The sequence below is a fragment of the Stylophora pistillata genome, chromosome 5 (assembly GCF_964205215.1).
Source record: "Stylophora pistillata chromosome 5, jaStyPist1.2, whole genome shotgun sequence".
Lineage (NCBI taxonomy): Eukaryota > Metazoa > Cnidaria > Anthozoa > Scleractinia > Pocilloporidae > Stylophora > Stylophora pistillata.
In genome coordinates, this window is record NC_142523.1 from 40250902 (window position 1) to 40275316 (window position 24415).

Consider the following 24415-nt stretch of genomic DNA (forward strand, 5'->3'; position numbering starts at 1 on the left):
GTCTGGGTGGTAGTTTCAGTCCAGTTGGTCATTTTTTATCTCGATCTTGATGCATTTGTTTATTGATAAGCAGGGAGGTCACACAGGCGAGGCTAATCATCCGTTGTTCTTGCACTGGTTTTACTCCTGGACTTGGCGTTAAATGTATAGTTTCAAAATGCTATTCTATCTCGTCCTTGTTTTGAAGATTTTCCCTGAGTCCTTTGGCTGGCCTGCCTTGTGAAAGAACAGCACTCCAAATTTGAAATCTGACGCGAAATTTGTAAAATTAGTTGAAGAATCACTCCAATATTGTACCGATGTATTTATCGCGTGTAACTCAATTCCTTCTCGTGCCACTTCTTAATTCTATGTCAGCGTAGGTAAAGCTGTTGTTCTATCAGATTCTATGCTTACCCTACTCTAAAAAGACAACTCAACGACCTGGGGAAAGATCACTGTCAAATATGATGAGCAATATACTGAAAAGTGTTAAGATCATTATTCACCAGGTGCTGTCCTCTGTTTTCTTTTTTCTTTTCTTAACTATAAATCATCATAATTATCACCATCAGTTTGAATTTTTAGAAATTCACGTTCACTTATTTTCTTTTGTAGTATTTTCAACATACCACCTTTCCTTATTTATTATCTTGGAAGATTTCTACGAAATGGGCATAATCGTAAAGTCTCAAATGATCCTTTGTGAGGCAGAGAACATGCCCGCCATTCGTCCTGTTCAATTTTGTTGTTTGTCATGATGCAGGGTAATGACTAACTCTTATCATGACATACAGGAAATAAATAATGGCAATATTGAATGTTCAAATTTCTAAAATTTATTTTGTTGATGGACTGATCGCAAGGTTATACTTACTTTTTGCATATTGAAAAAGCTGCGACCGATATTTATTACCTTAGAGATATGGAAATTATACTTTCGTTTACAAATTGAGAGTTTTCATCCAAAACTGGCATAACCATAACGCCCTTTTTTGCATGATTGTTTTCTTGTCGATTCCGTTAACCTTGCCATTTTATTGACAGTTCAAAAAGAAATAATTAAAAACAAAAAGCACAAAATAAAGACTTAAAGGCGAAATTTTTTATACTTGCAAACAAACAGTTTAAGATCGAATATTGTCAAGATCACAACGACCGAAATTTGTGTCCGTGGTCATTAAATAAGTTACAAACTCGGTATTTGTGATGATAGACCGGGAGGATTTAATACCCTGGTTTACGAAAGACAACTTGCATTTAAATCGCGATATATTCACAACTTTCACAAGAATGAAACAGCCATGACGGTGATAAGTTCGCTATGACAGATTTACTAAGAGGTCAATCTACATTATAAGCTACACTGTTGAAAACGTATATCTCAGACCGCACTCAGGTTCATTCCAAATTAAAATCAAGAGCTGGAGAGGCTGACTGAGTAATTAGATGTCTTAACCACATGACATGGGTAAACACCAGAGCACAAAGAGACCTATAGTTTGTGTTTAAAGCCCCTTCTATCTCTTATGAACGCGGCGATCTGCGTTTTAAAATATGAACATTTTCCCTTTATTCTCGTATGCAAGCATCATATTTCTTCTCCTTCCTCCATTTCCGGGAGAATTGCTATTCAAAGTTTCGAAAATATATTTTTATGTCTGCTGCATACTTTTCAAATACTCCATATGACTGAGGTTTTCAAAATTGAATGGAACCCATGAAAACAAAGTGATCAGAATCATTACGTACGATTAGATTAAAAATAAGAAAAAATATGGACGTATATGGATGTCGAAGGAAAAGTGTTCTTTTCAACCGCTAAAAAACCTGCCCATATTGCAACTGGAGATAAATAGCCAAAGGATTCTAAAATCACTGGCCTGTTTCTGTCTTGAAACTGAAATAAAACTCGTCATCGCGACACCTTTCTGTGGTTTGTTTAATTTCTAACCTATTCACCTACAGACTTAGATTTTCCTTAAAAAAATATAACTCTGAAGCCAACAAATGAATGAATTATATTATTATTGAGAGATATCGCGAAAATTCCTTGCCCAGACCGATTATTTCGTTTTCTGGTGCTATAGCATTATTCTGAAGCATTCAGAGGCAATGAATCGAACCCTTTATTCATTCGGATATATCAACAAAGTTGAAATGGTAAATTGGCCACCGTAATGATTACAAAAGCTGACGTTTCGAGCGTTAGCCCTTCGTCATTCGCTCCGACGAAGGGCTAACGCTCGAAACGTCAGCTTTTGTAATCATTACGGTGGCCAATTTACCATTTCAACTTTGTTGATATATCCAAATTATTTCGTTACTCCCACCGACGCAGCCCCAAACAGTTTCTTTCGAAACTATCAGCCTTTATTCCTTTATTCATTCATCGGTTTTTTAATTCGTTTTACTTTCATATCCTATCTCCTATGGATAATTCCGGTTTTAAAGTCACTTCTATTTGAGGTCTAAGGCCAATATGGGGAATCGGAGGATAAAATGACAGACAGCCATGTTTACAATGAGAAGAAATGGTTTGTCACTGAAAGGTGGCCTAAATTGTTTTAGCCATCAAGATTTTACCACCTGCAGTTTGTTGTAATTTGTTAAACAACATTTAAGTTTCAACATCCAATATTTCAACTAACTAACTAGTTTGACTTTATTGTCATAATGATCCATTCGCAGTAAATGATTCATGCCACAGTCATGGAGTGGACGCAATTTATTTTAAGGCGAATCTTTCAATTATAATGAAGACAGCTGGTCGCTTCTTTAATTTAATTTAATTTAACATAATTTATATAGCGCTAACTCCACTAATAGACCAAAGCGCTTGGTCGATTCTTTTATTCGGTTGTTCGCCGAATGGACACTAAGATCAAAATTATTTTAATTGAAGACATCGATGTTGGCGCTCATCTTGGGGGTTTGAGCAACACGAGAGCCTTACAGAGAGATATAGCCTATCCGTAATTCTTATGGAAGGGAGCAGGGATGAAATTCAAAGTTTCAAGCTAAGATTCTTCGCAGACGCAAGGCCTACGATTTGCCAAAATTAAGACAAGGTTGAATTAGATCGCTACTTGTGCGACAGCCCTTGAATTTTTGGAAAATTTTCGTCGCGCAAGAACAAGGAATATCAGCTGATGATATTATTTGGCCGTGTTGATTGCTTTCGATGCTTTGTTTAGACAGTCAATTTAAGAAAAAGCAAATGTGTCTAATCTTTTCCTTCACTGCTTGCTTCACTTCTCTGTTTTTCCAACAATAAAGAAACGGATTTAGAGTTGAGTTAAAGAAAATCAAAGTTACTGTGACGGCCCATGCAAAATCTAAAGCTGGCGACTGTATTCCAGTCATTGCAAAAACGATAACGAGCGTTCCGTATGGAAGATAACACAACACCATTGATACTTGGACACATAATGCACTTGATACTGTTTTTCTGTATCGCCCCGTAAACTGTGGGCAACGGGTTGGAATTCTGTTCGATTCTCTTAGGTACGCATCAGTTTGGACCTTACGAAGAGTGCAAAAAATTTTTGAGTAACAGAACATAGATGATACTATGAGAATCAGCATTAATATGGCACTGATGACCAATGAGAGAAGAAAATGGTAAAAGTACAGAGTAGCAATTGCAATACCCAAGAGCCAAAATGACGTGACACAGATCTGCACTTTTCTTAAAGTTACCACTTGCCGGTATCGGACGCCCAGTAGAAGAGCTAAGAGTCGGTCTATGCCGATCGCTGTAAGTGTGGCCAGGGACACTCCTCCAAAAATTGTTGCCATGATATGAGCAATGAGTTTTACGAAAAAACAAGGAGTTGAGTGCTCCTGGGTCCACAGCACCAAGATGAAGAGTGGCTGAGTCGTGAGACCCACACACAGGTCCGTGCTCGCCAGACAGCTAAGAAGTAGTTTAAATGGAGGATGAAGGCTGGTCACTTCATGGAGAGCAATCATTACCAGAACATTACCCAAAAATGCAGTCAGTGACAGCGGAATATTTACAACAGAAAACAGTATCTTTTGATCTAATCTGTTAATCCCATGGACGCAGAATGGCTCTGGCAATGTCGCGTTGGCATCATATGCAGTAAAGTTGACCATTGGAGCCGAGCTACTTTCATTTACCACGAGTAGATGGCGAGAAAAGCTCTTTTAAGACGTTCTTCGTTGCGCCAGATCTCAAAGATCTTCGTGAAATATTAAGACGCACGTGCTGATAAGAAAAAAGGCAAGGTTATTATGTAACTACTATTGCAGAGTGTAACCAAGCCTTCAGAGCATCAAGCAGCTGTTCCTAAGCCTGTGTAACCAAGCCTTCAGAGCATCTAGCAGCTGTTCCCAAATAAGTACAAATATCAGATTAAAACTCCTGAAACTTTTGCCGATATCTATTTGATATCAACGACGACAAAAAGGATCTGAATCTCGATTTTTCATTGTTTTACAGTTTCTAACCAGTCCAAAATTAGGATCTTGATTAAAAACCTTCTTTTAATTGATATAGATTTAGCTTTTGTTTTCATTTAATCAAAATATCTCTGTTCGAAAAATATATCAAAAATATCAAAAATATCTCAAAAATATCTCAAATATATCAAAAATATCTCAGTCCAAAATTAGGATCTTGATTAAAAACCTTCTTTTAATTGATATAGATTTAGCTTTTGTTTTCATTTAATCAAAATATCTCTGCTCGCTTCCTCAAGAGCCATTCCTTAATTCTTGGGGACTTCAATTATCCTGCCATCAAGTGGATTGAAGGCTGCGGCTTTTCGAACTTTACGAACTCTGCCGATTCCGCTTTTTGTGAAACTTTACTCGACCACTCTCTACTGCAAGTGAACCCTTTTCCGACCCGCAAGGAGAATATTTTGGATTTAATAATAACTGATGCACCTGACCGCATTATGAACATTGCGACCTTAACTCCTCTACTGGCTGGCCTTGTGACCGATCACGACCTACTTGAATTTAACTTGGTTGCTAGGCCTCGTAGGGTAAAGAAACCTGCCCGCTATGCCTATAAATTTAAATCAGCTAACTTCGAGAACCTCAAACGGCAGATTATGCAGAGCTCTGCTATTAGTAATAGCGTATTACGTGACTCTGATGTTGACGCCTGCTGGTCCATTTGGAAATCCGCCCTTCTGGATGTTATCGATGCTAATATCCCTAAAGCCAGAGTCAGGGACTTAAACACACCTCCGTGGATTGACAAAGAAGTTCGTCACTTGCTGAAGAGGAAAGAATCAGCCAGACGTGCAGCGAAGAAACACAACAACGCTTTTAACCTGGAAAAGTTCAGGACTTTAAGAAAAGTATCTAAGGCACTGATAAACAGGAAATTAAGGGAATATCTCACTTCTCTCGGCGACAACTTGAAAGCCAATCCAAAACGCTTCTGGAGTTATTTCCGCCACAGAACCAAGTCAAACTCTATACCAGCTAATGTTACGTACGGTGGACGTCAGATATCCTCCGGGGTGGAGATGGCAGAAGCCTTCAATAAGTTTTTCTATTCTACGTTTACGCATGCGCCTGAGGTACCCCTTAAGCCATTTACGCCGCCCGACGGCAGGTTGCCCGTCTTCGACAGCTTAGAGCTGTGCGAGGACGAGGTCTACAAAGTGCTCTCGAATCTAGACCCGAGTAAAGCTCCGGGCCCTGACGGTCTCCCTACAACCGTGCTAAAGACGTGTGCAAGGGAATTAACACCTTCTCTTTGCGCCCTTTTTAATTTATCTCTTGGGGAGGGTAAACTACCCATTGAATGGAAAAACGCACTTGTCGTTCCTGTTTATAAGAAAGGAAAAAAGGAGGACGTTACTAACTACAGACCTATCTCTCTACTGTGCGTTGTGTCCAAAGTATTAGAACGATGTATACTCAAGCACTTTAATGATTTTCTTTGTCCTTTGTTTGACAATGCTCAGCACGGTTTCCTTCAGGGTCGATCTACAGTCACCCAGCTTCTAACGTTCTATCACGAGATTGGCCAGTCTCTTGATAAGGGCCTGCAGTCGGACATAGTGTATCTGGACCTCGCGAAGGCTTTCGACAGTGTTTCCCACCAAGGGTTGCTTCTGAAACTCTCCCAATACGGTGTCAGTGGGAAACTTCTCCAGTGGTTTGAGAGTTATCTAGATGGACGTGGTCAGCAGTGCTTGGTCCACGGTTTCACCTCTAGTCGTTCCCCAGTCCCATCAGGAGTCCCTCAAGGCAGTATCCTTGGTCCTCTGCTGTTCTTAGTTTATGGGAACGACCTCCCGCCGGTGATACAGAATCATTTCGCACTCTTCGCCGACGACTCAAAGTGTTCCAGTGTCATTGATAGTCTACAGGACTGTGAGTCACTCCAAAAAGACCTGGACAGGCTGCAGGGCTGGAGTGATAATTGGCACCTAAAGTTTAACACCTCTAAATGTGAGGTACTAACCGTCACACGTAAGCGCTACCCACTTCGCTACGATTATAAGTTGAACAACATCTCACTTAATCACGTCACTCAAGTAAAAGACCTCGGAGTGTCTATCTCTTCCGACCTCACATGGGACACTCACACCAACACTATATTAGCTAAGGCCAATAGGATGCTTGCATTCTTGCGACGCAACAGTCTTTCGTCATTCACTACAGATCATAGGAAATTACTATATCTCACGTTTGTCAGATCACATATTGGCTATGCTAGCGAGATATGGGCTCCCAGTTCGATCGGTGGCATAAAAAAAATAGAAAGTCTTCAACGCAGGGCAACAAAATTCATCTTAAACACGCACTGGCAAGAGGATATTTCTTATCATGAGCGCCTTTCCCGCCTCAACCTGCTACCGTTAACATACTGGCACGAAGTGAAAGACTTAATTTTCTATTTCAAGTGTCGCGTTGGCCACTACACCTTACCCATAGCTGATTATGTCAGGCCCAAAGGCACTCGTCTTACTCGCCATAGCTCTGATCTAGACGTACTAATTCCTAAGTGCCGTACAAAGCTCTTTCAATTTAGTTACTTTAATCGTGTCGCTAAACTATGGAATACCTTACCTGTATCCACTCGTATTATTAGTTCTCTCAATCAGTTTAAATCTCACGTACTCCAACGCTATTCCGCTGCTTTTCGTACAAACTATGACGTCACTAACTTCAACACCTGGAAGTCGATCTGCTGCAAATGCAGCAGGTCACGTGATCTTCTATTAGATGGTAACTGTTGCTATTAGAACTTTCTATCGGCCGCATAAGGGATTTATTCATATCGTTTTCGTTTTTGCTTTTATTATTGTATATACTTTTTTATATACTTTTTACACTGTCTGTTGTTTACATAGTTAGTATTTGTATATTTCTCGTAAGGGCACACTTAATTTGGAGCCTCGCTCTGTTGTGTGTCCCGCACCCTTGTCCTCCGTTCTCTTCTGTGTCTTGTTCATATGTATATTTTAGTCCTTTTAGTATTGTAAGTATGGTGAAAGCGATTAAATAAATAAATAAATAAAAAAGGTACGAAGTGCCAAAATAGTGGCGATTGCTTCATATTCCATTCTTATCCTGCGATGAGTACATCCTCAAGAGGGAGAGAAAGTCAATCTAGAAAATAAAGGACATGTTAAGTAGTTTTTCCAGATGGGATTTGAACCCACGACCCTCCGTAATCTAGTCGGATGCTCTAACCACTGAGCTACAGGAGACTCTATGGTGAGCAAGGGTCAATTAGTGGGTATTGACTGGAATCGCATCACGCGGCTACACAGCCAAACATCAGCTAGCGCATAGAAGCTCACTAACAGCATCACGCTGTCACATTAAAGCATCACATGCATTAAAGCATCACATGCAGCCAACCAGCCTCCAAAGTGAGCATGTAACAATGGAATAAACAATTTTCAAAAATCGAGTTCCCAGACGTTGAGTAGTTGCTGAAAATCTTTACATTATAATCAAGTTGATCACAATTTTTTCACCCGGGTCAACACTTGTCGAATTTTAAGACAAGGTTTTCATCAAACTGTTTGGAAGAAACTTAAAGCTCTCCTTGAATGAAGGTTACATTCTTTCTTGAAATTTTCGGACCATCAAATTAAAAAAGAGACCATACAGTAGGATATGATATCGACAATTTGTGATATGCTTGTTAATTAAAGAAGTCTCGTGTATAGTATTTTTTTTCTGCTTTAATCAACCTAACCTGTCACATTGGGAAATAAGCGTCCGCAGAGTAAAGAGCAGCACTAGCAATTATTGTAAGAGGTAATATTATCTCTCACTTGGTTTCCGGAAATTTTTCGTTGCAAATAAACATATCACTCAGAATTCATCAAATGAGTGCTCGTTATTGTTACGGTATAATTCAACCGACAGAAAAACACCCTCATCCTATAAAATTGAGTACTTTAGTTAACGACGTGTAATGTTCTTACGTAGGAGCTACCCCAACTGATAATACAGTTACTGTCCTCAATATCTTACTTAAGCCCTCCACGAACTGCATCTTAGCTCATTACCGCCCAAACTTATAGTTTTCTCCAAAGTTCCTTGAAATTAACAATCTTCCACAATAGTTCTCTCTCTTGGTATGGCTTTCCAAACAATCGGTCACTTCCGACGACCAAGACCTTACATACGAGAAGAAGAAGACGTTAATTTCCCACGCACGAGATTACTGTGTGGTAGATGTCGTCTCTTGGGGTGGGATGGGTGGGTTTACTGGGCCCGCAGTAATTGGCGCAAGCTGTTGCGGTGTCCCTGCCTGTCAGCGAATCTAATAAATTAAGAAGAAGAAGAAGAAGAAGAAGAAGAAGAAATTTTATTGATTTATACCGCTCAGGGTAGCCTCTTCAGATGCAAAAAGCTGTCTGTTATCAATGGAAGCCCTGAGCACACCAATGTACCTAAAACTATAGTATACATAGACATTACACTGATACTGAACGATCTTCGCAGTAATGAACATTATTTGAGTAGTGGTGAAAACAAGGCCTTGAATTTTTTCAGGCCTGTACGGGATTTAACCCAGGGGAAGGCCATACCCACTGCAAATGTTCGTTTGGAAAAACTGTTTCCTTCCCTTCTTTAACTCCGCTTCGATAGTTGATCAGTATCCTGGAATGCTAGCGGAGCCATATACCTAAGAAAACATTGCCCTATATTAGGATAAGAATATCTGGTTGTCGAGGGAGAAATAACATTTTTCAAGCGGAGTGAGATGCACTACAGGCCTTGATGAACTACTTATATAGCAACCTGCGGCAATTAACAAATGGTAAACACCACAGCGTACACTATTGAGTTATGGATGCACGCGGGAGGTTGCTAAGCACGAAAGAAGCGTAAGAGTCGCTCGAGGCGATAGCCGAGAGCGACTCTAGCTTCTTGAGTGCTTAGCAAACCTCCCGCGTGCATCCATAACTCAATAGTGTACGCTGTGGTGTTTACCATTTGTTTTATAACATAACATTAACACACTGTAGCTAGAGTTCCCTTTTATTTAACAAATCTTACTTGACCAGAAAAAAACAAGCGCGCGCGGAAAAATAGTCTTTGCATTTGCTCATGTCAGCAGCGTACACCCATGGGCAAATGGGGGACGCTAAATTGACCAATCAGAGCGCGCGCTTTACTTTGGTTATGTTATAAATAAGGATAATGCAGGAGGCAATAACTGTTAACCAACCTCAACTCCCCATGTAGGATACAACATATCTATGTACTACATCAAGACATAATGTCATCACGTCAGAAACATTAACGTTGCCTTCTTTTAACGGGTTTCTTTAAACTATAGTGTATTTAAATCCTTCATCTATCACTGTTCTCTTTATTTTTGTTCTCCAAAAATTTGTAAAAAATTTATGTTTATACATTTTAATGGAGTTTCCTTTCTTGTCTTTCTCGGGTTTTTCCGCCACAATCTGTTATGCATCGATCTATACGACCGTCAATATTTTTAAAGATTAGCAACCCTGACGTTCTTTCAGACCTTTTCTTCTGAGCCCTCTACTTCTGAGCCTCACTTTGACAGTCTCCATACTAAAAGATAAATCTCATTAAACCTACTAAAAAAAAAGAAAAATTTACAGTTCCGGTTCAAAGTTCTCACACCACCAATGCAAGGCTCAAACTCCCCACAAGTAAATGGCCAAGGGTTACCCGTGGGATGATGTCGAAGCTTCAAACTGATCTGTGCATTATAACTCCGTAGTAATAAAATGAAATCAATCCTTTGTTCATGAATTGAATAATCACATTTATTTTTAATACATTATTCTTTCTTCATTTATTGTTATAGTGTTCCTGCTTACGGTCTAACAGATACAAATTTTAATGAAATTAAAAGTGTTTGTGTCTCAAGGAGTTGCTCGTTCCAATTGACCTTAATTAGTCTTTACATGCACATCAGCTTGTATTGGTTATATACTTACTACAAGCTAGTAATGCCGAGGCAACAGGTTGAATGTCATATATTAGCTAGAGAAATTAGATGGCGCATTGATCGAAATTCTTTATTCATGAATAGTAATAAGTACCACAAGAAATATGCCCAGGGTCATTCGTCTGGACTTACAATTTCATATAACTAACTGCTATTAAAAAAAAAAAAACTAATGACAAACTATTTAGAAAAGTATGAATAACAATTCAAGATGCAATTGAAAAAGGCAACTGTTCACAAAACAGCGTTTATGAAGTTCAGTACTGACACGTGGCTGGATATTAGGGTGTCCCCTTTTCCTTATGCTCCTTGTTCTCTGGGGTGGAAGCAGTTCATGAAAGGGATGAGTACTATCAGTAATTATCTTATCCCAAGGTAGCCTATCTTTGATTTTAATCTCATCACTTATGAGTTTCCACTAGCTGTTCCATTGCCTCGCACCAATTTCCTGAAAAATAGCTTTAGCTATAGCGGTGCGGTTATCTGGAATAGCTTGTCCCCTGAATTGCGGCAAGCAAAATCACTTCAATCCTTCCGAGATGGTTGTCGCATTTTCTTCCTCTGAATCGACAAAACACACACGGCATCTATGTAAAGCAGAATTTCTTTATTTTTTTCTATTTTACTTTTAAATTTTAGATCATGTATATATAGATTAAAATAGATTGTAACTGTAATAATAGATTGTAATAATATTATTATTTTATCTGATAGATTTACCGTGTCTAAATAAAAATAAAGTTCAAGTTCAAGTTCAAGTTCAAGTTCAAGTACATATTTGCCGGTATAACCATAATGTACAGCCCGCTTGCAGAAACCTATCAATTTGGGAGAGATGCTTACAATAGTGGGCGTAAGCCCACACCTCAATCGCGTGTATAGGTGAAAAATGACATTATTGGCTGTTAAACAGCAGTGTAAGCCCTTGCAGTGAGCAGCCGTAGTGTTAATTGCACGGTAAAATTATCTTAAATTACGATTCTAAAGAGGGCCGGTCAAGCACTATGTCTTTACATGCATTGCTGCATTCTGCGTTGCCTGGCAGTGCCTTGGGACAGACATGAACTCGTCAAGATATACTGCGAATGATAACATGAGAGGGCTGGGATAGAGTGTGGTTGTTTTCCGTGGTTGTTTGAAAAACTAAGATATTCAAATGAAAGATCAACTAAATTTGAGAGTCTTAAGCAAGAATAGAAGTATTTAGAGGAGGAAAATGGCTAAATGACAGCTCTTCAAATATCCCCTGAAATAGAGTTTGTATGGATTGGGTAGAGAGACCAAAAAATTTTAAGGGTTTGTCTGGAATTTTTGCAACTTTTGCAAGGCTCCGATCTGGACGCTTTTCCGCTGAAAACTCTCAAACTTGACTGGGTAGCTTTTCATTCAGTAACATTTCAGTTGACATGTTTAGATTTTCAATGTAATCAATATAAGAAACTCGTCCTGGTCCTCTCGCGTTTCTGCAATGGGCTATAGCACGCCTGTAGTTAAGGGAAGAGGGTCACGTATAGATGAAGCTGTGTTCAAAAGTTTGGTCCGTTGCGAAGCTACCTTCCAAACAAATCGCGAGCAGCATAATGGGAAAGTATTCGTGCGAAGCACTGTTTGTGCTAGAGCGCATAACAACTTCCAGCCAAGATATCAAATCAACCTTGCTGTTGCAAGTTTCATATCTTTTTTTTTGTCATCGTTGACAACGTTTCGTGCGAATCAGGCTAAAATGATCAGGAGATAGTTATTTGTTGGACTCTGCTAACAAACTGTGACGAATAAACCTCTAATTAAATTCTTGACTGATCTTCTCACTTCCCTTATTTTCCAACAATAAAGAAATGGATTCAAAGACGAATTTAACTGCACAAAAGATATTGTTAACTCTAAAAGAAAGGCGATGATTGGCGTATACTCCTCACTGGTAACATATATGGTCGTCATTATGACAAACGGTAGATAACAAACCAGTAAGGCTGCTTGGATCCACACTGCACTGGAAACTGTTTTTTTATATCGTGCAATGTTCAGCAGACGGCTTCCACGGTTTGATAGTTCTTTGGGAGCATATTCCTGTATCTGTATTTGGTGATGAAGAAGGAAACGGTAAATTTGCACGTAACAGAACGTTGATGTTGTTATGCTCAATAACAATGCTGTACAAGCAAAATACATGGAAGCAGCTTCGTTGTAATAATAAAATATTGCATTTGAAGTGCTTGTGAACCAGGCTGCAATTACAAAGATCCATACTCGCTTTAAGGTTATGATATGCCTATATCTCAAGCCCAGTAAGAGGGCAAAAAGTCTATCAACACTTATTGCAGTCGATGTTTGCACGGATACACCGCAAAATATTATAGAGAGCATGTAAGACATATCTCCAATGTAGTAACATGGGACAGAATTATCTGGTGACATAAAATAACTTATGTAAACGGGTTGCAAGATGAGGCCCACACAAACATCTGTGCTAGCGAGGCAAATGAATAAAAGTTTTGATGATGAATGAAGCGAAGATACTCTTTGGAGCGCAATGATAATCAGGACATTTCCTGGAAAGGCTGTGGCGGATATAAATAAGTTTATTGGCAGTAGTATATATCGATGCTCAATTGTCAGATATGAGGAGCATAGCATTTCATGAAATGTGGAATTGTTTCCAGCCCCTGAAATGTTCGCCTTCATTTCACCTTCCTCAGAATCGAATGTGCTGACTTTTTTTTGAAACTAAAATCCTCTCAACTCTTCTGTATATAATTTCGTTTCCCATGCATAAGAGGCCTATTAGCTTTTTTGCAGACGTTCTCATTCCTCATTAACCTTCAGTAAAGGGTCGCACAATGTACCCTACAACGTAAAAATATCATAGTATTAAACCATCATTAGTAGAAATGACAATACTAATTATACTAAGAGGAGGCATGAAACAAATAACATTTTAAACTTACAAACATATTTCGACATCACGAATGTCATTCTTTGTTGTACATTCTCGCGCTACAATTCGCATTTCACACTGCAAGTAAGTTATTAAATTACGACCTAAGATTACGCTATTCATATCGGTGAATTATTTGACTATTTGTTTTGGTTTTTCCCGCGTTACCTCTAAATATTATTGTTACCCTTCTGTGCTTCCGTTATATATTTAATAGTTCACGAATCTGCCCTACCCATGTATAAAATACTTCTCTATTCTACTTTTTTTTTGTGGATTAGAACCAAATTTCCTTGTCGAAAACCCATGCTAGATCAGTCAGCAAACATGTGGTAAACTTAGTTGCCTTTTCTTCTACATAATCAAAAGTATAAAGTTATTTAAGTTAGAAAAACATTTTAAACAAATGACAGACGAAATAAAAAGATTACGGTAATGAAGCGTTTCAGGTTTCATCTCCAAATAAAGCCAGACTTGAATTATCGCATATTTCAGCTTTTGCACCCTTCGGTGAGTTAAAAAAATGCTAGATCGGACAATTGGCTCGCAAAATTGACTTATCAGAACATATTAAAATCGCTGGATGTTCTAATTTTTCCATTATAATTTGAGTAAATAACTTGCGGTAACAAACCTCACGCTCACTGAGACAATGAAGGTTTTGTCGCGATAAGAAAACACAATTCGCGATTACATTTTTACTTACACATAATTCCTGTTCGCTGTCACGATTCTTGAGAACGACCTTGATCAAAATACCGTGAATCATCAGATCTTATATTGGTGCCAGAAAAGAAGCTTTCAACAGCTAGCTATCACCATAATATCACACTATGGAAACAGCTGCCGAATCGCTCCTAATCTACATAATAGGACACAGTTTTCAGTTTGCAGCTTTCGACAGAAAGGAGATTTCTTTTTTTAAAGACACTAAAACAGACTCAATGAAAAACTCCGTTTCCTACGCTAAGTGAACCGACACAATTATTACTTTATTGTTGTCGTTACTATTAAATTTCTTGAATCGCAAATGAACATCGTTTATAAGATAACGTGGACGTTTCCATTCAAATTTACCGATTCTGTTCACAATTCGTGAAGCATTAATTGCAAAATGCTTGATTTCCACGACAATGCGAAAGACAAACCAAACTGCACGTCAGCGGTAACTTCATGTCAATAATAATTCATTTTAATTTCGATTTTTTCGTAAATTGCACTTGCAAATATTGGCAGGAAATGGCTGACGAGACAACCAATCTACGCTGTCAGGTTTAGTGATGGATTCTCGGAACTTACTGTCTCTTAACTGTCACTCGCGCCCGACACCCTTTTTCACCATTTTGCTATGTTTTGATATGTTTTTGTCTCGATGGGGAGCTATTTAATTATCTTTCGATCGTGTTGGAAACCAATTTCAAATGAAAAGCTCAGAGGTGTTTATTTGGTGACTTGACAAGATTTGAATTGGATTTTTTTTCCAAAGAAGCGAACATGCAATGCACACTGAAAAGATGTGCAAGTAATGTGAAATAATAATTTTTTTCGCCAATCCTTAAAATATTTAATTTCATAATTAAAATAGTAAAATTGAGAAATAAAGACATCAATGTAAATGAACGATTAATTGATTTAGGCGTGTATCTGCTAGTTTTTCATAGATTTCATTAATTATTAATGAAGCTTTCTAGCTGCAAAAACGTGTTCTTAATCATTAGTGATTTAGTGAAAAATAAAACACTTTGCGTCCATTTCTTGCTGTGACAGTTGCTCTTGCAATCAGCACCAGAAACATGACTTCGATGAAGATCACGTCTGCATAATGAAATATTACAGTTTTTTGTTTTCAGCTTGCGATCGTTTTAGTTTCAAACAGAGATCTAGCTTTTAAATCTGATCCACGAATAGCGAAACTAATCGAAATCTTTCCTTTTTTATGTTGTTCAATACTGAGTCATCTCTAATCCCAGAACCTACATTGGCAATACTGATTCTTGTTATGACATTTCAGTGAAAAATCATTCACTTTTACTACCTATATGTCATTACTTTTATTACTTTAAAAGCTTGAAAATCCCCTTCACTAGAGTAAATTAACACTAAAGAGAAGGCGTTCAAAGCCTTAAAGTTTCACGAAGGTGAATTCACAGTCACAATGACATTAAGACCATTATTAAATCGTGGACGTCCTTAGTAAACATGAACAATGCTTGTTTCTTGGAAAGGTTTGAAATTTATCTTTATCAATTAGAAGGTATTTATCATTGGACAAAATTTCAGTCTTTTTCTTTTCTTGTGAGACCCTTCTTCTCTACTCATTCGTAACTCAGGATCTATAAAACACAAACAGGGATATTCCTACTGGAAATCGCCGCAGTCGCTTTTGTGACCCGGGTTTGATGCTGGGATTAGGGGCGTGTATGGACTCGAATTCAACAAAGATAATTCGGTCTAGAAAGGATGATGATAAAGTAAATTGGCCACCGTAAAGTGATACTAGAGCTAACGTTTCGAGCTTTAGTCCTTCGTCAGAGCGAATGTAGAGAGTTACCAATAGTCAACTCGCCAGCTTTAGAAACTTTTTACTGTGGCAAATTTACATTACAAATTCGGCTAATGACCAAATTATCTCGTAATATCCCCTACCGACGCAGCGACGCAGTTTCTGTGGAAACTTATCCCCTTCATTAGTTTTTCCGAATTCATATCTGCCCTTCCACTAACAATGTCGCTATTCATTTTGTCTTGTCGTTACTTCTGGGGGCTGAAGGATCGTGACTCGAGGAGAATTGTATGTGTGCACGGGACACATTTCGATCCGTAAAAACTTAAAACAACGACTGTCCATTTTGTCTATTGCTGAAAACCATCAGGTATTCCTTTTCATGTTAGTTCAAGTAAGTAAATGGTAAGATAAGGCACTGGGTAGAACCTTGATCAGAAATGTTAAAAATGATTGAGTAGATAAGTCTGTCTCACCTTTCTTTCGGAGCATCAGCATATCTTTTCTCCTCAACTTGATTATTTTTTTCTTTAGATAAAGACATGCATTACGAGATCTCCCAATAGCAAAGAAGTCTTACTTCTGGGGTTAATTATGTGAAACTACGTGAGCAGCTGTTAAAATACTGGACACCTCCCTTTATTAAATTTTCAGAACTATTTTACCAATAAACAACACAAAATCATGATTGGAGTACATTTGGTCCTTTTAATACTAATCGCTATGATAATTATCATTTTTGTGATAAACTGATGGGTCGCCAGCTTTGTTTTATAAACGTATCCGGTTTTATTCCGACAGAAATTAACTCTGACCTAGAACACAATCACGGTCTTGAAAACATTATGATTTTGTTTTTATAGTCTCTTATTCGCTTCACGTTGAATCTCTCGCTGTTCCTTCCTCTCAAATGCTTTGCAGACAAGTATTTGCTCAGTCAAATTTGACATGAAAGCTATTTACAAGCAAATGATGTTATATGTTTGTTAAATTGATAGTTAATTATCTTCCCGGCATCTACTCAAAGTTTCTTTGCCTTATCATGAATTTTTTCTGTGGAGGATTCATTGCATCCATGTGACTAATCTCCAAATGCCGCTAAATGAAAAGAAACCGACGAAGTTTAAAAGCAAAGGAATTGAAGAACACACCAACAGCTAAATATTACCTTAGTGTTTCCTTCAGAATTACTGATCAAAGTTATAGCAGTAATAAGGGAAACTACCTTATTTATTTTTCATTACATCGAAAATCTTTTCATTTTCAAGCATTATTACGTGCGCACAATTGACCTTCACGTTTTCTCGTAAGGAAGCGATTTCGAAAGGATAAACCCAACTAAGTGTAAAATACATTACTCCACAAAGTCTAGGAGCAGAGGAATTGTTTGAGTAAGTTTGTCGCTGCTCTTCTAACTTCCCTAATTTTCCAGCAGTACAACAATGGATTCAGAGAAGAGTTCAACTGAACAAGAGTTGCTGCTAACTCCGTGGCAAAGAGAAGAATAGGCGAGTATATGTCAGAGAGGTAAACTATTGATGTAATGACAACATATGGTAGATAACATGATACCATAACTGCCGATACCCAGAGTGCACTGGACACCGTCTTTCTGTATCGAGCAATTTTGATTGGAATTTCTCTCCTGTTGGGCTGCTGGAAATATAGTTGTTGTTGTACTTGAGTTTGGTGATTGCGAAGGACGCGGTGGATTTTTACGTAACTAAACACTGACGTTGTCAAACACAGCAACCCAGCTCCAACGGTGGTATATGCAAAGGCATCATTGTACAGCATTGAGACTGCATTACCAATGTTAGCAAGCCAAGAAGCAACCATAAAGGTCTGGATCCGCTTTTTTGTTACATAATGCCTGTATCTTACCCCAAGCATCAGTGCAAAACATCTGTCCACGCTTATTGCCGTGGCTGTGAACATAGATACTCCGCAGAGCATGAGGCCTACGCCTGAGTAGATGTGGCCAATATAACTACAGAGTTTGGACACCTCTGGATACAAGAAATAAACAATCGACAAAGGTTGTACTATCACACCAACAAAGAGATCGGTGAAAGCTAAAGAACTGAATAAAAGTTTTGATGGCGGATGAATCGAGGTTACCCTTTGAAGAACAACGATTATGAAGAGGTTTCCTGAAAAAGATGTGACGGCTATGAGAAGATTCAGGGATAACAAAATATAATGTGGTACTCCTTTCAGGTCATTGGCGCAGAAAAAGAATGATTCAGATGGTAAATCCCTGGTTGCATTCGCCATTTATACCAGAATTCCAGTCTCTTGTTCTTTACTATCGCTTGTTTCTCATGGCCATCAATAAAATGATTACGTACCAAAAACAACGTCACAAAGTATTAACGAAGAGTTGATAAGATCTAGTTTTCAACCATCCCTTAATTAAATGACAGCCTCATTAGTTTCCTGGTGATGTTTGCTTGAATCATATTGAGCGTCAATTTAAGAACCCTAAAAACGCAATTAAAATTTCAATTACACCTTTCGTATCTCTTCGAAAAAAAAAAAAGAGTGCAGGTTTTTTCTGGTGAAGAATGCTTTTTAAAATCAATTGCGAATCCGGCTGATTTAGGATTATCTACTTTTCAATTGGTTTTTCATTCATGGAGTGATAGTAAGTTGAAAAATAAATGCAAATAAACATGGACTGAGATTAATTATTTTTGTTATTTTTAACATCTATGTTATAAATCCATATATATGACTGATACTGATCATTTTCAACGCCTAGTTCCTTCCGCTTTTGTTTTTGTTTTCCTTCATTATTTTTAAGAAGCACACAAGAGGCACAAAAAACTACGTTAGCTTGAGTAGTCAAGGTGAAAATAAATAAAGGTGGTAAGTTTCTCTGACGAAGGGCTAACGCTCGAAACGTCAGCTTTGAAACTCTTCACAGTGGCCAGTTTGCATTATCAACTAATTTGATCAAACCAAAATTAACCCGAATATAAGTTTTCTTTCCAACTTATCACAATCGCTAACCCCGACCAAAGTGCCACGAATACAACGAATATAAAATGTCGAAGTCCATATTTAGATTCATGAGCGATTTCACTACCTACTCAATAGGGCTCACCATTTCTATTGTTGCGTTAGCAGTAAGAAGTTTTTTTCCTTAATTGCTTTGAAACCCAATACCATACACACAATGTTCTAGATGAAAAAAAAAAAAAAAAAACCGTGAGAGTATAGGATCCATGACTCTATTCTTCGTAAATGCAAATGATTCACGTAAACTTCACTTGCAGCTGTCTCAATAGGAGAGTGAAGTCTAAGTCGCCTCTCGTAATCAGATGATGGACATTTAATGTACCTCGGCCCTTCTGGTGATATCTTACGGCGGATCAAGGAATGGTTTTATTTCTCGGACGTAGAGCCGAGTCAGGTCACTGCCGTAACGCGATGAAAAGGGGGCCGTCGGTCGTGGTTGGAGGTGCGGGGGGATTGGTGATAAATGTTGTAATATCTTGTAGATATCTCACAATCTTTCTACGAATGGCCTGTGATATGACCTACGAGTGAAAAAAGCTTTTAAAGAAAGGAAGCAAGGAAGCGGTGATAACAATCAAAGAAGAAATATAGAAACGTTCGTTAACCGCGTCACCATCTTTCAATGGACCATGCATACATGGCGTTTATCCGAAGGCTGCGCTTGTTCGAGCAAATAAAATAGACTATTTGAAAATATTGAAAGAAATATTCTTCCTGTAACCTGTTAAAATTGCCCTAGAATTCCCCTGCCATCTGTGAAGTGTGATGCTGGCATGTCCTGCATGTTAAAAGAATTAAACTTGAGCTATTCGGTAAGTTAAAAAGTTTAAAGAATAGATATATTCCAAAACCTATCAACATGTGTTAATAAATTTCCAGAGGTCAATTTATTTTCCTCTAGATAAGGCCATTACTCCTTCGACAAATTTCACGCACCTTAGCCCATAAGAACTAAAGTCGCATAGCAATATATTCATATCAGAAGATACCAACTATATATACGTTATCTTGGTGCTTGCTACAGAACTACCTATCTACTTCTAATTATTGTGGTAATTTGGGCACTTTACCAAAAGTCAGATTTTGCAGACGCATTCCAATCGATTATTCCTATTTTTTTTTTAAATACTCCTCCTTCTCTAAGCATTATTATATTTGCGCAATTTATTCTCGCATTCTTTGTTAGGAAGCGATTTGAAAAGGATAAACCCAACCAAGATTAAAGTACATTATTCGATAAACTCTAGCAGCAGAGGAATTGCTTGAATAAGTTTGTCACCGTACGTTGAACTTCCCTAATTTTCCAGCAGTACAACAATGGATTCAGAGAAGAGTTCAACTGAACAAGAGTTACTGCGAACTCCGTTGCTAAGACAAGAATCGGCGAGTTTATGCCAATGAAGTAGGCTATCAATATATTTACGACGAATGGAAGGTAACATGCAACTAGTACTGCCGATATCCAGAGTGCACTGTACACCGTCTTTCTGTATCGGGTAATTGGGTTGATGGACATATAGCCGTTGTTGTACTCGAGTTTGGTGATTGCGAGGTACGCGGTAGATTTTTCTGTAACTAAACACTAACGTTGATATGCAGAGTAACACAGCTACTATGGTGGTATTTGCAAAGCCATCACTGTTGTATAGATACAGGACTGCATTACCACTGCTAGCAAGCCAAGAAATAAATACAAAGACCCAGATCCGCTTCTTTGTGATATAATACCTGTATCTTACCCCAAGTTTCAGTGCGAAAAATCTGTCCAAGCTGATTGCAGTGGACGTGAACATAGATACTCCACAAAGCGTTAGGGCTAAAGTTGAGTAGGTGTATCCGATATAAACACAAAAATCGGAGACCACTGGGTACCAGAAATAAACAATCGTCAAAGGCTGTAGTATGATGCCGACGCAAAGATCAGTGAAAGCTAAACAACTGAATAAAAGTTTTGACGGTGAGTGAATCGAGGATACCCTTCGAAGGGCAACGATTATCAGGACGTTTCCTGAAAAAGATGTAATGGCTATAAGAACATTTAAGCAAGACAAGATATAGATTAGTTGTCCTTTGAGAACATTGGAGCAAGCAAACAATGATCTCGATGGTAACTCCCCAGTTGCACTCGCCATTAATAACAGGATTTCGGTCTCTTGTTCTTTGATATCACCGACTTTCCAAGTCCACCTATAAAGTGGTAAGTTTAGAAAAAACGTCAAAAAGTATTAACGACAGGTTGATTAAATCAATGTTTAACCCATCCGTAAAGTAAAGGACAAATGGGTTTGTCCGCTGGTGATGTTTTCTTGAGTCGCATTAGGCGTCACTTTGGGAAAGCTAAAACGCACGTAGAGAATTCAAATACACCTTTCGTATCTCTTCAACCGAAAAATAAAAGTGTGAGGTATTTTTTTGCCGAAGGTTTCTTTTAAAAATCACCTGCGAATTTGACTGATTCAGGGGTAGTTATCAAGTTTTCAGTCATCTAATAGCAATTATAAGTTAAAAACATGCAAATAAAGGTAGACGGAGATTGATGTATTCTTATTCTTGACATCCATGCATTAGATCGATATAAGAAAATCCATTTATGCATTAAATGACCAATATCAGTCTCTTTTCATTGACTAGTTCATTCCAATTTAATTTTCTAACCGAGGTGTATGGACAGAAGTGCAATCTCATTCTCAAAAGATCAATTGGGAACTTGATTACTCAGGTTCAAAGAAACTATTAAATAAGTTCGCTTTCAAGAGATAACAATCACTAACCCCTTGACAAAAACGCCATAAAATTAAGATGCTGAAAACCGTTTATGAGTCATAAACAATTTCACTTCCTACTCAATAAAGCTCACCTTTTTAATTTATCCGTTAGCAGTAAGAAGCTTATTACCTTGATTTCTTTGGAACCAGATAATATACGCACAGTGTTTCCAGTGGAGAAAAAAAAAAAAACACCTCGCAATCATGAGACTAATTACTCATAAATGCACATTATCTTCGCAGCTGTCTCAATATGAGACCTTTATCTAAGTCGACTCAAGTAATCAGATGATAGACATCTAATGTACCTCGGCCCATCTGGCGTTATCTTGCGACGAATCAGAGAACAGTTTTCTCAGACATAGCGCTGAATAAGGCCTATACTGTAATGCAAGGGAGAGGTTACAACAATCAAAACCGAAATAAAGAAATGATCGTTAACAGCTCCGCCATCTTTCAATAAAACATGTATGCAGGGCGCTTCTTCGGGAGTGACGGTTAGTCGTGTAATACTATATATTTTGAAAATATTGGAGGGAATATCCTTCCTAGCCCGTTACCTTTAAAAATCAATTCTGGGTATTTGTATTCGTGAGTCATGTGTAACGTGTGACGTTCACATTGCCTACATGGCGAATACATTATATTAAGGCTAATTTGTAAGTACCTAAATTCAATATGCATATCATATTTCATAACGTATATATCATTATTCCTATACAGAAGCCGTCTTATTTTCCTCTAAATGGTTTTTCCTGTTTACAGATATGCCTTTAGCCCGTAGGTAGATATGCAGATAATATCGATGTTCCTTCACTAATTTCAAGTATATCTAAGTCAATAAGAACTAAACTGTACTTGGGGAGAGTATATATCTCCATATCAAAGGCTACCTCAATATTTAAAACTAGGTATAGACTTTGCTGAATATAGACGGAATATTTTTTTTCCTGTAATCTGCGACGATTCAGTCAAGTGTTCGCATTAAATTGCGTCTGTATATTTTTGTGCTCCTTTTAGATAAAAAAAAACTTTTGTTTTTCGTTTACATAAAGATGTTTTGAAGAAGCTTACGAGACAAACAATAAACTCAAGTGTGAACAAAGCTGTACTTAAGTCACCCTTATTCCTTGTCTAACCTAAGTTATTTTCCAAGAGTAAATTATTGGATTTAGAGCAGAACTCAGTGACACAAACGACGCTGCTGCATTGGAGAGAGAAGATGACTCGAGTCCATTTATGGCAAAGAGTGTTTTCTCCACGGCAAAAGGAAGAAAGCAAAAAAACCAGGTCAGTTGCACCCACAGAGCACTTTTCACTGTCTTTCGATAGCGTGGGATATTCAGCTGGCTTCCACCATTGCTATGTTGTCCATAGGGGATATGATCTTGAACTTGGGCTTGATGATGACTAAGCTTTGCAAATATCGTAATGTAGCAGGAAGTCGAGAATGCTATACTCAGCACTGTACCTATCTAGCCCGAGTGTAAGGGTGAGTCTGTCCATACTTATTAAAGTTAGTGTAAGGAGGGAAACTACACATATGATCTTGAACTTGGGCTTGATGATGACAAGCTTTGCAAATATCGTAATGTAATAGGAAGTCGAGAATGCTATACTCAGCACTGTACCTATCAACGTGACTACAAAAGCAATGTTAAAGTTGTAAAGGAGGACAACTAATGCGTTAGCACTACTCGAAATCCAACACAAGGCTAGAATCAGCTGCACTCGTCTAAAAGTCACCACCTGTCTGTATCGTAGCCCAAGTGTAAGGGCAAAAAGTCTATCAGCACTTATTACGTTTAGCGTTAGAAGGGATACTCCACATAAAATTTTACCGGTGATCCAGGATGCAAGTGAAGCACAGAAACAAGACTCAGTGTTTTCATGAGAATTGTAAGAGATCATGTGAAGAGGTTGGAAGAAGAGGCCCACACCAAGATCAATACATGCGAGGCACTCAAAAAGAAGTTTGGAAGGTGGATGAAGAGCTGCGGCACAAATCTTCCGACGAGATGCGACGAGAATCAGAATGTTTCCTAAAATGGCCGCAATTGAAATCGCCACCTCAAATGCTAACATATCATCAGTTGACATCCATCCAAATGAAGTTCGCACTTAATATAACTTTTAGTTGTGGTTTGGTTTCCGTTTTTAGGTGTGTTTTCCATCCTATTAAAAATTATTGCTTGATCTCGATAAAAACATATTAATGCAAAAGGAAGATGTTTTACAAACTAAACTGGATCCTCCATTCCTGCTGAAGCATAAGATTATTTGAAAACAATTTCATCTCACAACCTACCTGTGGTAACCTACCTGCGGTTTGGTTTCCGTTTTTAGGTGTGTTTTCCATCCTATTAAAAATTATTGCTTGGTCTCAATAAAAACATATTAATGCAAAAGGAAGATGTTTTACAAACTAAACTGGATCCTCCATTCCTGCTAAAGCATAAGATTATTTGAAAACAATTTCATCTCATAACCTACCTGTGGTAAGTGACTACGAAAGGCGATGAATTGATTCTTATTGGTCATTGAGGGGTTTTTTATTTGAACTTGACCATGGACTGAACGTTCAATACCTTGGCAATCTTTTTAAATTAAATAGCTTATTGAGGTTTTTCATCAATTAATTCAATAGCAATGCGTTAATAATAAAAAAAAAATCAAGAGATTCTACTTGCTAGGAGCGCTCTTAACATTAAAACTGTTTTCAAACTGAAATATATTTTATTGTTTTTGTTTGTTCGTTA

At 38.0% G+C, this 24415-nt stretch overlaps 3 protein-coding genes, 1 non-coding gene and 1 pseudogene across 6 annotated transcripts; all 5 read right to left on the reverse strand.

Moving 5' to 3' along the window:
* Positions 1-2688: 2688 nt before the first annotated feature.
* Positions 2689-4121, reverse strand: LOC111335745 (adenosine receptor A3-like). Its single transcript, XM_088761592.1, has one exon. It carries the CDS (start codon positions 4099-4101, stop codon positions 3181-3183), a length of 921 nt encoding a protein of 306 aa, XP_088617718.1. The 5' UTR covers positions 4102-4121; the 3' UTR covers positions 2689-3180.
* Positions 4122-7615: 3494 nt separating this feature from the next.
* Positions 7616-7688, reverse strand: Trnas-aga (transfer RNA serine (anticodon AGA)). Its single transcript has one exon. It is a non-coding gene; the product is annotated as a tRNA-Ser (tRNA).
* A 3872-nt stretch (positions 7689-11560) lies between these two features.
* Positions 11561-16469, reverse strand: LOC111335772 (melanocyte-stimulating hormone receptor-like). 2 transcript variants are annotated; one of them, XM_088761507.1, is made up of 2 exons: positions 16344-16469; positions 11561-13273 (listed from the first exon to the last, which is right to left on the reverse strand). In XM_088761507.1, the coding sequence occupies exon 2, from the start codon at positions 13109-13111 to the stop codon at positions 12185-12187; it is 927 nt and encodes a 308-aa protein (XP_088617633.1). In that variant the 5' UTR covers positions 13112-13273; positions 16344-16469; the 3' UTR covers positions 11561-12184. The 2 variants fall into 2 exon arrangements, with proteins under 2 accessions (XP_088617633.1, XP_022797504.1); XM_022941769.2 differs by lacking the exon at positions 16344-16469 and adding an exon at positions 14071-14307.
* An 86-nt stretch (positions 16470-16555) lies between these two features.
* Positions 16556-21483, reverse strand: LOC148731935 (adenosine receptor A3-like; annotated as a pseudogene). Its single transcript, XR_016001867.1, has 2 exons — positions 18977-21483; positions 16556-18351 (listed from the first exon to the last, which is right to left on the reverse strand). The product of XR_016001867.1 is annotated as an adenosine receptor A3-like (transcript).
* LOC111335753 (adenosine receptor A3-like) lies at positions 17236-18144 on the reverse strand. The gene has a single exon (XM_022941748.2). The coding sequence runs from the start codon at positions 18142-18144 to the stop codon at positions 17236-17238; it is 909 nt and encodes a 302-aa protein (XP_022797483.2).
* Positions 21484-24415: the final 2932 nt, after the last annotated feature.

Coding starts and splice junctions, on each gene's coding strand:
- LOC111335772 (XM_088761507.1), bottom strand. CDS start 13,111: ATGAAGGCGAACATTTCAGGGGCTGGAAACAATTCCACATTTCATGAA.
- LOC111335753 (XM_022941748.2), bottom strand. CDS start 18,144: ATGGCGAATGCAACCAGGGATTTACCATCTGAATCATTCTTTTTCTGC.
- LOC111335745 (XM_088761592.1), bottom strand. CDS start 4,101: ATGGTCAACTTTACTGCATATGATGCCAACGCGACATTGCCAGAGCCA.